The 13,924-nt window shown below is 39.7% G+C and overlaps 1 protein-coding gene across 10 annotated transcripts in view; it reads left to right on the top strand.

Annotated features, from left to right (window-relative positions):
• Nucleotides 1–13,924, top strand: part of MMS22L (MMS22 like, DNA repair protein) — a 143,101-nt gene that overhangs the window by 115,153 nt on the left and 14,024 nt on the right. For 6 of the 10 annotated variants that reach the window (XR_006279874.1, XR_006279875.1, XM_038395799.1 and 3 more), the window contains 4 exons: nt 6,139–6,350; nt 10,699–10,865; nt 12,469–12,565; nt 13,578–13,745. Coding sequence is in view for 8 of the 10 variants with exons in the window: in XM_038395799.1 (XP_038251727.1) it covers nt 6,139–6,350; nt 10,699–10,865; nt 12,469–12,565; nt 13,578–13,745 (644 nt within the window). In the remaining 2 variants the exon portion in view is untranslated. Of the gene's footprint in view, nt 1–1,952; nt 4,890–6,138; nt 6,351–10,698; nt 10,866–12,468; nt 12,566–13,577; nt 13,746–13,924 lie in introns of those variants that run through there. The other 4 variants (XM_038395806.2, XM_043510673.1, XM_038395807.2 and 1 more) reach the window with 3 other exon arrangements.

Below are 13,924 nucleotides of genomic sequence, written 5' to 3'. Positions count from 1 at the left end.
CTAACTATGCTAAAACCCCGAAACTGTAGATATGTTTTAAAGGGATGAAAATAAATATCAGGTATATCTAGGATGCCCACTGCATATGTCTGAATGCCATGTGCATGAACTAAGAACTCCATTAAGATTGGCCATAGAGTGTTTTGTTGGTTTGTCTAATTACATTTACTGCATTTATTTTATTTTATTTTATTTTAGTTAGCTGCTTAAATAAATGTGAGCTAAAGAACTTACGTATGTTATGAGAGAAATTGATTTGACAGTACCACACCCATTTTGTCCACTTAGCCACCATTAACTGGAAGCGAGAACACCATTAGTCAGGAATAATTTGAGCTTTGTATAAGCATACAAAATAGCTGCAGCTGCAGTTTTGCTGATTAGGATAGAAAGTAAAACTGGAGGAACCATGAGAACGGACACAGGTTTGGATAGCTGACCTGGGATATGGGTGTGCCTGATTTGAGTTTTTGTTGTTATGATACTAGGAGCTGCTTGCTGCTGATAGGAAAATTGTTAGTTTGCAAGGGGTTACTGAGTTATGTATTTTGTTCTGAGCAACCTACAAAAAGATAAGTCAGAGTGCATGAGTTGGAGAAGTTGAGAGAGGTTTTCTACGAGCTAGGAGGCTGAGACTCAACTCCACAGCAGCTAGGAGGAAGGCTGTCCATCAGAAACCTACCGCTGACTACTTGACTTTGGGTAACTATATCTGGGTTGTTCTAAACTGTTATTTTAGATATGTGCTTTGGTCTCAATAAAAAAGGATTTGGGGGCAAAAGCTCTCAAGTTTGTGCCAATCGTTCATCAGAGGAGGAGGTGTGTTCCCACTGGTTTATTTCCTGAAACTGTCTGAAAGAAAAGATAGTTACCACTAGGTTTGGGTTCAGAAAACCCTAAGTAACATGTACACATCTCGAGAGGTTCCTGATACCCAGGGTCCATTCTCCACTACATTCAGGATAATTCCTGGAGATTCCTTAGTGTTCCCTAATAGATCTAGCCTTCTCAGGCTTGCTGAGAGCCTGGCATCACTTCACAATTTTAAACTGGTACTTTTTCTTGTCTTAAGAGGTGCTGAAGGGAGGTTGTTTCTTCTACCATTGTACAGACTGTTCTTATGACAGCTGATGACTAGGAAATGCTGTAGTTAAGAATTTGATAGGATTCGTTGTCAAAGTTGTGTGCAGAGTGGTTAAGTGTCAGACATTAGAAGGTGAGGCACCAAAAAAATGAATGGATGGCAATTTTAAAGTTTTTATGGAATTGTTTTTAATTGTGAGATGAGGCAAGGCATATAACATCCAACATTAGGCATTTTATTCCTTTGAAAACATCGCTGTGATCTGATTTTATGTATTAGTGAATTACTGAAGTCTATTACTGGGAATCTGAAAATCGTTCTGATTGCTGATAAAATGGATTTAGAAAACGATTTGGAGGAGTGTTGGTATACATTTGCCAACAGTGACGAAGATAGGTGTTTGTGCACTAAAGCTATTATTTCCAAGTTTAGTGGTATAAATGTCTTACAGAATATGATGTGTGTATGTGGAATGAATATGTATTTTTATAGGGGCCTATAGTGTACTCTGTTCAAATTATCAGTATTATATCAGTATTAAATAAAGAAGTTGTAAGAGCTTGATCCTGAAAGGCACTGTGCATGCACAGCTCCTGTTGTCTTTAATGGAATTGAGCATGCTCAGCATCTCTCGAGGGACAGGCCTTCAAAGCCCTCATCTATATTGTAGTGTGAAAAATCTGAAGAAGTTCAGTACCGCATTTTTGTGAATTATAGCATGTGTTTAATAGGCACTGTACAATATTAACTGGTGAATAGATTAATTCCATCAGCAGGACTGACATTATGCGTTGTCATTAGACAGCTTGGGGTTTCTGCAGTGAATAGTACCAGCTGTCCCTACTAATAGGTCCTTCTCTCTTCATAGGTGATTGACAGATAGATGGATGAATCAGAAGAAAGAAGCATTTCCTGGCACAAAGAGTCACTGCTGTTAGTGCACACAGGAATCTATTGCCACTCTGCTTAAGTGAGGAGATGATGCTGGCATGCACTTCTCCTCAGGAGACTTTTTTTCTTTCTTTAGAAGATGCCTGAAAAACATGACAAAAGTGGAGAAAAATAAGGCAGCCTTTATCAACATTCTCTGTAATGACTATCTGCTGTATAAAGAAGGTCTGTGTGTCTGAAATGGCTGAGGTCAAACCTCCAGTCCAAAATGCAGGCAGCTGCAGTGTAGCAATGTAGGTTAGTCCTCTCCTTCACACGAGAGGGCAGGTTCCCAGCTAACTTCTGACAGGATCTACCAAAAGAAGATAGTACCCCTCCTTGTATTTGCTTCCTAGGCCACTGGTGACATGAACATTTCTCCAAGTCACCTTACAGAGCTTTTGCTCAGTCCACTTTGCCACTTAGGATATGGAGCTGGCAAAATACCTCAGTGAAGCCAAAGTCTCTGATGCTACTGCATCAACTCTCTATCTTGGCCTCCATGGAGATCTTGCCTTCTCTAAACGCTATAAGAGCAAGAAGTACTCTTGGTCACCAAACAAAGAGCCCTATATTGCACAACAATTCTGACATGCCTTTGTGTGCAAAAAAGAAATCCAAGCTTCTCTCTCAGAAGGTTTGAGGAGGCAGAGGAAATTTATTCATCATCCTCTTCAGGGTCTGATGACTCGTCTCTGAGGCACTTTAAAGAAGAGGACATGAGCCACCTAATAAGATCAGTGCCCAAGACTTGACTGAGGATTCTGCTACTACAGAGAAGTGTTTTTCCTGATTCTCATAAAAAGAAAGGTGTTTTCACACTATTTCCAATCTAGAATAAAGGTCTGTGAGACGGAAGAACCGTGCGGGGGAAGTTTATCACCCATGAGGCGCTAAACTTCCCTGCCAAAAAGCATAATACCCTCCTCTGAGGAGAAAAATGGTCTGGGGGCCTTTCTAAAAATAGATTCCCATATTACTGGGTGATCTACAAAATCATGTACGTCTTTTGAAGAGGTAGCTTTATCTGATCCATCAAACAGGAAAATGGAAGCATCTTTAGAAAGGTATTTGATTCAGGAATGAAAGGCTTCAGCACAATTCTGAATAAATCTTTTGTCACCAGAGTTCTTTTTGTTTGGGTGTCAAGATAGATAGCTCTATAAAATAATTAAAGAAAAATTAAAAGTAACTTAAATCGTATTATTTTGGCTAATGATGACCTAGAATCAGGGATGCTACTTCAACTTTGTCAACTTTTTTGTTAAATTTTTAGCCAGTGGAGTATGTGTCTGAATTTCAGAACAATCGCTTCTGTCCCTGTCATTCAGTGAAGGCACACTTTTTGGTATTGTCTTTGTTAGGATGGCTAAATATGTTTAGGAGCAGAATTACCCATTTCCTAAGAATAAGAAAACATACCATCAGCCGAGTGGATTATTTCGGTCTTTTCACCTGACTGCTCGGAGAATTTGCCTTGTTTCTCTCGAGCTCTAATCCTTTAATAATAATGTTGTTGTTGTTGTTAATACTATTATTTCTTTAACCTATGGAAAGGAGAAGCTGTAAACAAGTGTATCCTATACACCCAAGTTATGTGATGTTCTTCCTGTCCCTCAGCTCAGCTAGATGAATGTCTTTTCTCTCCTGTTTCTAGTGTTGAAGCATTCAGGAGACTTGCGAGTAGTCTTAGATTGCAGGTAGCTGTGCTAGTTTTTGGAATAAAGGAAATTCAATATGGAATCCCTTAAGTCTTATTAACGCTGTGCCACAAGAAGTAATCTTCCATGTACATCTAGTGCAGCATCTCATCAGAAGATACAAGACCATAATAAATAAGCTTCAATAACAACCTGCATGTATTTCACACTTAAAACATTCTTTCAGTGGTGTTTGAGTTATCCTCAGGCAACATCTATCTGTCAGACAGGTCCTTAAGCTCCTTGGTTCTTGAGTTTCTGGATTTCTCTCTTTCCTGACAATAGAACCAAAACATCTATTCTCCAGAAAAATAACTCTCAATTCCAGAAAATATTAAGAAGCCTCCCAACTTGTTTGATCAACGTATTAGTGTGTGAATTCCAAGGAAGTTTATTTTTCTGGTTTCTGAGTGCACTCTTCATTATGATACTTTGTGACAGGAATAGGGCTTCTTTTTTTCCCTCTGACTCATCCTTCTTCCTGTCAGTCACCAGTGAAAGGAGGAGGACCTATTGGGATGGACCTACTCTCACAGAAACCTATTATACGTAGGAGATTTTTTTTTTCCCCACAGTTACATGTATACATTAATTTAACTAAACACATTATTCAGCTCACTCATTGGGCAGACATTTGCTGCCTAGTTTATTCACTGTGTTTTACAATGGATTTTGCTTTTTTGAGTTGGTAATGTTGTAACCAAAAACAATCAGGCTCTACATTGCTACAATTTGTTTTACATATCTCTAATGATTTTTCACCTTACTCTGTAAAATAAACCACCACTAGGAAAGAGGCAGCAAGAAGCAATAATGAATTATTGCATAGTCTCTTGATACCACAATCATGAGCTCCTTTAGGGAGCTAACTTTATTCTGATAGTTGCCACTGGAATGACTCTAATTTCTTTTTGCTGCTTTTAATTTGTGTGTGTGTGTGTTTGTATTTTATGTCCAAAATTAGAGCTAGTCTAATTTTTCATTGGAAAAGAAATGGCCTTTTTCAAAAGTTGTTACATTGAAATTTTTCATTTTTTGTATTAAAAAATAATAATAGAGACATCATTTACCATTTTTTGTCTTGGGTTTTGGTAAATAATATTTCAATAAGTTTTGTTTAAACTCAATTTTAAAAAAATAAGTGAAACTCTTTAAAATAAAAACTTTGAAATTTCAACATTTTTTAGTTTTTACTATTTGTGACCAGCTGTCTGCAAAATTTAGAATACAGAATCGTATTTGAAGAATATGGCGTGCCAAACATAACATAGAGCAGATTTTGGAAGCTGAAAAATATTAAAACTCATCTAGACTATGGACCAGGTCACTGCTGCTGTGAATCTGGCTCTACACCTATAGAAATTTGGGTTGTATACAATATTTTCTTCATTCCCACATATGCCTCTGCTGATGATATAATTTTAGCAGTCAAATTTATAGCTAACTTATTGTCAGGACAACGTGAAATTGATGTGATCCTGGTCAGTTTCAGTCTGCATCTCCTTGAGTTGCTATAAGATACAGGTACACCTTGTATATAACTGTTATAGAATCAGTATGATCACTTGGGTAGAACAACAGATAAGAAAAACACTTTTGCAGCCCTATTTCATCAACCTGAGTGCCCCCAGTAGGAGAAAATGACCAGTTCCTTCCCTGTGTAGAGTGCATCACCAGCTAGGATGGTGTCATTTACACTTGGTTGCTGTAGAAGCATTATGGGAAGACGTGACAGTGCAGTCCTTGTTATAATCCTATCCTGAAGGATTGTCTCAGAAGGAAACTCAAAATTGTAGGAAAACAGAACTTTGGCCATCCTGCAGCAAATATAAACTCACCTTTACAGCAGTGACCAGAGGCCTCTGTCAGGATTGGTGTTCTATTGATGTTTCCTTCCCTCCACTGTTGATTTTCACTTCTAAGGACTTGTCCAGATTAGGGGTACCTGAACCAGTGTAATTAAATCATTGTAGGTACACCAAAAGATAGCCTGTACCAGTGCAAAGAGGAAAAGTATGATGTATCCAGGATAAGTTGCACTGAAGCAAGCGTTGCCTTAAACTGATGCAACAACCACGCTACCCAAAAATCCAGTGTAGCTGGTGTCTAACTCAAACAAACTTGTTTCATGTCATGCCCCAGCACTCTCCTATCAGATCTTTATTCTAATAATTACTTTTTCTATTATTCATTAATAGGAACAATATTTAACTTGTATTGGTGCCTTTCGTACTCCAGTATCACAATGTGCTTTACAAAACAATGAGATTCCATAGTTATGAAGTGAACGTGTGAGCCACAGTTACCATTCTGCATGCAGCAATAGCTCACACACAACTTTAGGCATCAGAAACTTACAGTTAGAAGGAGGATGTTGGATGCTTGTTTATATTTATACTTGTTCAATTTTTTTACTTTCCACAGGGCTTGTCCTTTATATGCTGTCACTCCCAAACTCAAGGTGCCTATTTGAACCAACTGCTAGGAAGCGTTATTCAGCAGTATTTTGGGCGCTTTCTCCCTCCTTCACCATCTTCTCCAGGAATTGGACAGCATCCCATGCTGCTGGCATTATGCAATTCTATTAGCATCCCACAGACCTTACATCTGCGGAAGACCACTGTACATGTAATAAAGTAAGGCCTGAAGAAGGAGAAAACCAGTTAGTAGACACCTAGATTTAACGTCTTCCCAAATAATCCATGGGGGGGACAAGGGTACTATTAATTATTATTATGGTTTATATTGGAGTAGCACACAGCCTTCAGTCTGGATCTGGGCCCCATGTGCTTAGTGTTGTACAAACACATAAGAGACAGTCCCTGCTCCAAAGAGCTTTTAATCTAAATTAAGTCACAATGCAATAGTTGGCTGTAGCAAACATCAGAGGGTGGTTGATGGTGGGGGGAATGAGGATAACTGTAATGAGAACACAGATTATACAGACCAGCTAAGAGCACACTTTTTAGGTGGCATTTTTTTTTTTAAGATGAGTAAACAGGAGATGAATGAATGTCTACAGGATTTACATTTTTAGTGACTTCTGTATGCAAAGAGTTGTCATGTCAAATTCGTTATTATATTGGTTTATTTCAGTTTTATTTTAAATGAGGCTGAAGTGAAGTGAAAGATAAAGCAGTGCAAATATTTTTATTTTTGGTCTATTGCTTCCTGAATGTGCAGGCTGGAAAACAGCAGGGAGAATAGAGACTCTGAAATGACCCTCGGTTCAGGACTCCATTGAATAGTTCATTAGAGATCCTGGTCCTTGTGAACTGGGAGCAGACACAATAAAGAACAGAAGAGAAGACAAATGTCCTGCACTGGGGCCATTATTCATTTTAAATTTACCCTTAGCCTCTGGACACATGCGCAGCAGCTTGAATTTAACAATTAAAACACAAAACTATCTTAAAGTACTCTTCCCCAAACACCAAATAAACTTACTTCCTACGTCCCTCAATCAAATCCTTGAGAAACTACATACTGTACTGTAACCTTTAATTAATGTGACAGATAATATCAGAGGTAGTCTGGCTCATTGATGGGGCACTGGACAAGGAGGCAGAAGATTAGGGTCTATTTAGAGCACTGCTGTTGACTCTGACTGTGGGCAAATCACTTCATCGCTCAGTGCCTCAGTTACTTAATAGGTAATGTTGGCATAATATTTCCACCCACCTCTGTAAAGTGCTTTAAGATCTACCAATGAAAAGCACTTTATAAGTGTTTAGTGAAGGTGGTGGTGTTATTATTTATTATTATAGATGGGTCTACTAACATTGCCTATTATTAAGGTTGCTTGACCCTTCCCATTATAAGACCCTGTTTTCAGTTGCTTGTAAATATGCCAAATTTTAACTGTTTGATCTGAAATTTTACATGTTGGGTTTTTGCCGCAGACTGAATATATCTGGAAAATTTCAGACAAACCTGAGAACGAGGCTTGGGAAAAATACATTGGCTTGCCCATTTTAAAAAAATTCTGGTGACCTTTTCTTTGAGATGCTCTAATGCCTCTATACTTTGGAGCAGGTACTTGAACTTTGGCACTAGGGTGGCTTTTTTGTCAGGAACAATCCCCCCAAATTTGGCTTAATTATAAGCCATTGGAAAATCACAGTTCACACATGCTCAGTAGAAACTTGCTAGAGCTTCACAGCTAAATTCCCCAAAGATTCCATCCATCCTGGGGCTGAGAGAATGACTTTTCTTGTGATTGTTGCTCTGGGCTACTTATGGACACTGGAACTTGGAACAGAGATCCTGTCTCTCTTGTGTTCTCAGTACCTTCCCGCTGGCTCAGACAGCATGGAGGAAAAAGCTGATTGATTCTAAAGCAGAGAGGACAAGAGCCAGACTGGGAGGCATAGGGAATAGATTGAAACAAGGAACCTTGGTGGTAAAGAGGAAAAGAAGGATGGTAGGAAAGGGGAAACTGGAATAATGGGGTTGGGGTAGGAAAGACTGGAGCTTGCTGGACAAAGAAACTGGGAGGCAGCTAGGGGAGATGGGGAGTGGGAGCCAGTGGGTTGAGGGATTGAGATCAGATGAAGACCCAGGGAACGTCTGGGACTGGTTGGGCAAGGAGCCAGGGAGAATGGAGACTGGGAGTAGAGTGGGGTGGGAAACAGTTTTCCAGGCCTATTAACATTAACATTCAAAATTTTTCCTGTTCCAAAACGGGAAGATCTCAATTTTTTATTTTTGGTGAAAAAACAGAGAAAGACCCCCACCATCCACTCCAGAATGCCCAATAGCCTGGTGGTTAAGGCACTTACCTGGGATGTGGGAGAACCAAGTGTAAGTCCATGTTTTGAATCAGGCAGAGCAGTTGCATGAAGCTGGGTCTCCTACATTCCTGAATTTTCTAACCATTGGTCTATTGGTTATTCTGTGGTGGAACGTCTGTCTCTGGTTTTGACCAGAAATTCCATCCTGCACTTGAGAAACATTCCCAACAAAAGTTTTGTCAAAACTGATAGGTTCCCGCTAAAAGTTTTGGTTTCAAGGAATCAGCATTTTGTGATGTAACCCATTTCATTGAAAAATTCCTGACCAGTTCTTGCTGAGATAAGGCAGGGAAGAGCTGGGGCAAGGTTGACTAAGGGCATGTCTACATATAAACCATTTCAGCAGACACTGCCTCCACTGATAGGAGGGGTTCTCCCATCAGCGCAGGTACTCTACCTCCCCAAGATGCAGCAGCTAGGTCAAGGGAAGAATTCTAGTGCTGTCTATACTGGTGGTTATGTTGACATAGCTACATTTCTCAGGTGTAGATTTTTCATACCCTGAGAGACATGGCTATCCCAATTTAAGTTTCTAATGTAGACCAGGCCTTATTCTTCATGGGCAATATTTCTTTTTTTTTTTAAGCTAGTGCTAGATATCTGGAAAGTTATTTTGCATGCTCCATAAGGTATTGTACTACCTGATGAGTAAATGCAATGTTATGTTATTGTACTACATATATTTTTCTCTTGAGCTCATAAAATCCAAGGGTTGTCTTTATATTTCAATAAACTCATTCCTAATTTCAGACTAACTGTGGCTCAGATTCTTGCATCCTCTTGGTGAAAAACAACAACTGAAATCATCAAGTTGGAATACTTAAAATGTGCTTGATGTCAAAATTCATTCCTGCCCTAGGGTGTCAGTTACCATTTGTCTTTGTGACCAACTTTATATCTGAGCCTGTTGTATTTGTTCTGACTGAGCAGAGGTAGAGGCGGTCTGTCCCTTTACAATATAAGGTTGGCAAAGATGAAGTAGTAGCCAGTTAGTGTTGATTATAGTTATATATTAGTGTTAATATAACTTCAAACCATATGGACTGTGAATAGTTAAAGTTCTTAGGATTTTATTCAACCGGAAAGCATGTAAGAAATAAAATAATTGACTAAGAGTTCTTAATATATTTTGGAGGCCTATTTTCAAGGTCATACTATTTCGGATACTTTGTCCTAGGAAATCTGGTGGATGTTTCCTGGAAACAAAGGAAAAAATCAACTTACACAATGGGAGTTCTGTATGTTTGTTTAAGGAAAGCAGACAATTGGAGTGGAGATCTCAAATGGGGATCTGAGAAGGAGAAGTTTGCCCACAGAGCATAAATGCAAAGGGTCAAATATGGTGTGGCTTTGAAAAGAGCTTATGCATTTAAGGATATGTCCTTGAGTATCATTGCTTATAAGGAGCCATTTACATATGTATAATTGGGTTTTGCACAATCAAAAGTTGTCTTTTTTTTGTGGATTCAGCTTTTATTAGACATATTTGAGCATTTGACCATAATTGTGATAGCTGCCATTTCTGGGTTAGCACAACAATAGATGAGTTGTAAGCCCCTACTTTGTGGTGCTCTGCTGAATTGTGAGTAGGGTGACCAGATAGCAAGTGTGAAAAATCGGGATGGGGTAGGGGGTAATAGGCACCTATATAAAACAAAACCCCGAATATCAGGACTGTCCCTTTAAAATTGGGACATCTGGTCACCCTAAATGTGAATCATTTCTAAGGGTATGTCTATACTACCTACCGGATTGGTGGGCAATGATCGATCCAGCGGGGGTAGATTAAACGTGCCTAATCTAGACGGTGATAAATCGATCCCAGAGTACTCTCCCATCGATTCCTGTACTCCACCGCCACAAGAGGTGCAGGCAGAGTTGATGGGGGAGCGGCAGCAGTCGACTCACCGTAGTGAAGACACTGCGGTGAGTAGATCTAAGTACGTTGACTTCAGCTACATGAATACCGTAGCTGAAGTTGCATAACTTAGATTGATCCCCCGCTGCAGTGCAGACCAGGGCTACGACTAAGACAAAGAGAAGCCATTACTTGATCCTACATAATGAGAAAAATCTACTTAATGGCCCTCCTGGAGAAATATGGCAATACTCTATTTAAAGGATGTAATATTTTGTTGTATCATTGCTTAATGAAAAAATAAGTTATGGACTGACCTTTATTTTGTTCCAGGGAAAACTACCTCCAGTTCAAAGGTAACTCCCCTCCTCCTCGCCTGGCCTCAGTTCTGGCTTTCATCCTTCAAGTATTTCAAAGAACCAAGAGCACTGAAGTATGTGACATTGAGTTGCTTCTCCCTGCTGTTTTGAAATGCATGGTATTAGTTAATGAAACACAAGGTAAGGTATTTGTTAACTTTAAATATATACTTGTACATATGTAATATTTTATACTTACTGAGCACTTTTCATCCAAGTAGGTAGGTTTATTGCACTGCAGAGAGTGGTTGAGGCACAATGGCAGGATGATATGGAGAAATGTGCATTCCTATTGCCTGTTCTTTACCTGGTCTGAGACTTCCCCCTCCAAGATATCTGAGGCAAAGGCTGAAGTCGTGCACTGATTTGCAAAGACATCACAATATTGAGAATAATTATGAACATTAACATGGTACAGTTCTGAGTTTGATTGTGATTGCACAATCCACCAATAAAAATAAAGAACTCAAGTCATCCTCCCACTGTGTGGGTATTCGTCAGAGGGATGCAGTTTCCACTTCCCTCTGCCAGTGGAAGCTTTCACCTCTGCCTTTTCCTGGGGTTCTGTCTAGTCATCTTTTAACTGTGACCCACAGAAGTTTCAAGGGAAGAATATGTTCGAGATGCACTTGAATCAGTGTATCCTCCAACAGCCACAGCCACATGTCCCAGCCAGTACCATCTACTTTGCAACTGTGTTAGCCCCCCTCTTGAAGCATGAGCTGGCTAAGTCTTTTACTGCCATGACCCTCTGTAGGCTGACTTTCTGCCAAGATCAGGAACCCAACATAACCCAGGGTTGAATACAGCTCCAAATTTATAAAATAAAGTAATTATCTTTTCAAATGAGTATTATTCCAAATAAATTGGGGTGGAAGGAAGGATAAGTATATTCCATACTTTAAAAAAAAGAGAGAGAAAGAAAACAGTAGTACTGTTGGTGATAGTTCCTGTTCTTAATTTTGAGCAGGGTAGAATGGCCTGACTGCTTCCTTCGAATTCAGAGTGGGAATGGTCTAAAGAATACAAACAAAACCCAAACTGAAATATATACCTCCATTTCCATGGAGAGTGTACGTCTTTAGGGGATAAGGCTTAAAATCTAAATTTTCCACTTTTTAAAAAGACGGTGCTTAAAATCTATAAAAGAAAAGGAGTACTTGTGGCACCTTAGAGACTAACAAATTTATTTGAGCATAACCTTTCGTAAGCTACAGCTCACTTCATCGTACTCCTTTTCTTTTTTGCGAATACGGACTAACACGGCTGCTACTCTGAAACCTTAAAATCTATGTATTTCAATCACAATAGTGGGGTGGTAAGAGTTCTATTGCAGTGGTTCTCAACCACGGGCCACGAGCTGGTTTCAGGGGATCCGCCAAACATGGCTGGTGTTAAGACTCACTAGGGCCAGTGCAGAAAACTGAAGCCCCACCATGCAGGACTGCAGCCTGAGACCCTGAGCTCCAGCACCTGGGACTGAAGCCCGAGCAACTTAGTTTCGTGGTGCCCCTTGTGGCATGGGCCCCCTTGTGGCAATTGCCCTACTTCTGACCCCTTAATGCTTTTATATGGAGAAAAAACGTTGTAATGGTACAGGTGGGCCATGGAGTTTTTATAGCATGTTGGAGGAGCCTCAGAAAGAAGAAGGTTGAGAAACCCCTTTTCTATTGAATAAGTCTATGATTCATTCTGTTCGTTGTAGCCAACCTAACCTGTGAATCTTGTGATTTTTCTTATACAGTTAAAAAACTATCTAGTGAGATTCTGCAGTACATGGTAGAAGGCTGCCAAGCAGGGTCGGGAGGAGAACCTGCCACCCAACTGACTTCTGTGTTTAGGTAACCAGAAAATATGCCAACTGGCAGTGCAACTATTGCAAAGCATTGGACAGTAAACATATTTTTTTAAATAACTAATTATCCCTAATCTAATACACTGTTACTTGTTTATGATACTTAAATTATTGCATTCTTGGCAGTGGTTTAAAATACTGGTGGGTTAAAAAGCGAAAGAAAAAAATAAAAATTTTCATGTGGATTCCATATTGTTTTGAAAGACAAACAGAGGGATGTATTGCAACCATAAAGGGAGAAACTCCTTGTGCGAATGGTGAAGCATGATGTCAGAGGCCAAATTGCCAAAGGGCACATGCCTAAATTGAAAGGCACATCTGACTGTTCTTTTGCTTTTACATTTTTTATTACTGAAATTCCCAATTTGTGACATGCAGATTTTTCACTGTGAAAACTGAGCTTTTTACAAAACTTGATAGGATTGTATTGCCTATGAATCCCACTCCCCATGTACATACAGTGAACAAACTGCATGAGCCCAGTGCCCAAAGAAATTTTGCAAACATAGACCCTGATCCTGTATTGTGTAGTGTGCAGGCCAAGAGGTGTGTGGACAGCCCCACTGAAATCAGTAAGGCTCTTTGCTGGAACACCAGTCTGCCCACACGCTAAAAAATTCAACCTTTTCATTTTATGTCCGATACCCTCACCTCACCACTTTGTCTATTATATATAATTAAGCTCTCATCCTGCAAGCTCCTTCATGCAAGGAGACCCCTGCTTCAGGGCAGAGTGCCCTGGACGAAGGGATCAGCTCACGTGGAGCAGCTGGCAGGATCTCAGGGCTTCAAGTTTCACTGGTAAAAGTTTGAGCATGTACATGTTGATCCAGTAGCATTAGCCTTTGAAAATGCAGCCCCTAAAGTCTTTGTATAAAATGAAAACTTCCATGCATTCAAGATGATTCTGCTGATCGGACTCTTTTGGTGGTTGTTCCTTTGCACATTCTCTATATCTAGTTTTGACCTTGCATTAAGTGCCCCTGTTTCTCCTTCAGGCAATTTATCCAGGACTATACCACAGTATATGATCATCAGGTTTACAGCATCTTGGAAGTAGTGGCAGTCTTGGATCAGCGCCTCGTTATCAGTCTGATTCCAACAATCACACAGTCCCTGAAGGATTCAGAGCACAAACAAGGGCTTGGCAGAAACATTGCACAAAGGTACACTTTGTAGTATTATTGCTTTTTGTCAGTGAACAACAGAGGTGTATTCTTTTGACGGATGGCAACTTTTAGACTGCAGCATAGATTTCACGTAACTGATGTGTAAGTATATTCAGCCAGAAATTTAGCTTTTTTTAGAACTTTAGCACATACAGATGACTTAGAATTGTGAAATG

Source organism: Dermochelys coriacea, chromosome 3 (genome assembly GCF_009764565.3).
Source record: "Dermochelys coriacea isolate rDerCor1 chromosome 3, rDerCor1.pri.v4, whole genome shotgun sequence".
In the NCBI taxonomy this organism is placed as follows: Eukaryota; Metazoa; Chordata; order Testudines; family Dermochelyidae; genus Dermochelys; species Dermochelys coriacea.
Note: the sequence above shows the minus strand (reverse complement) of the source record. Positions and strands in the feature narration are given on the sequence as shown.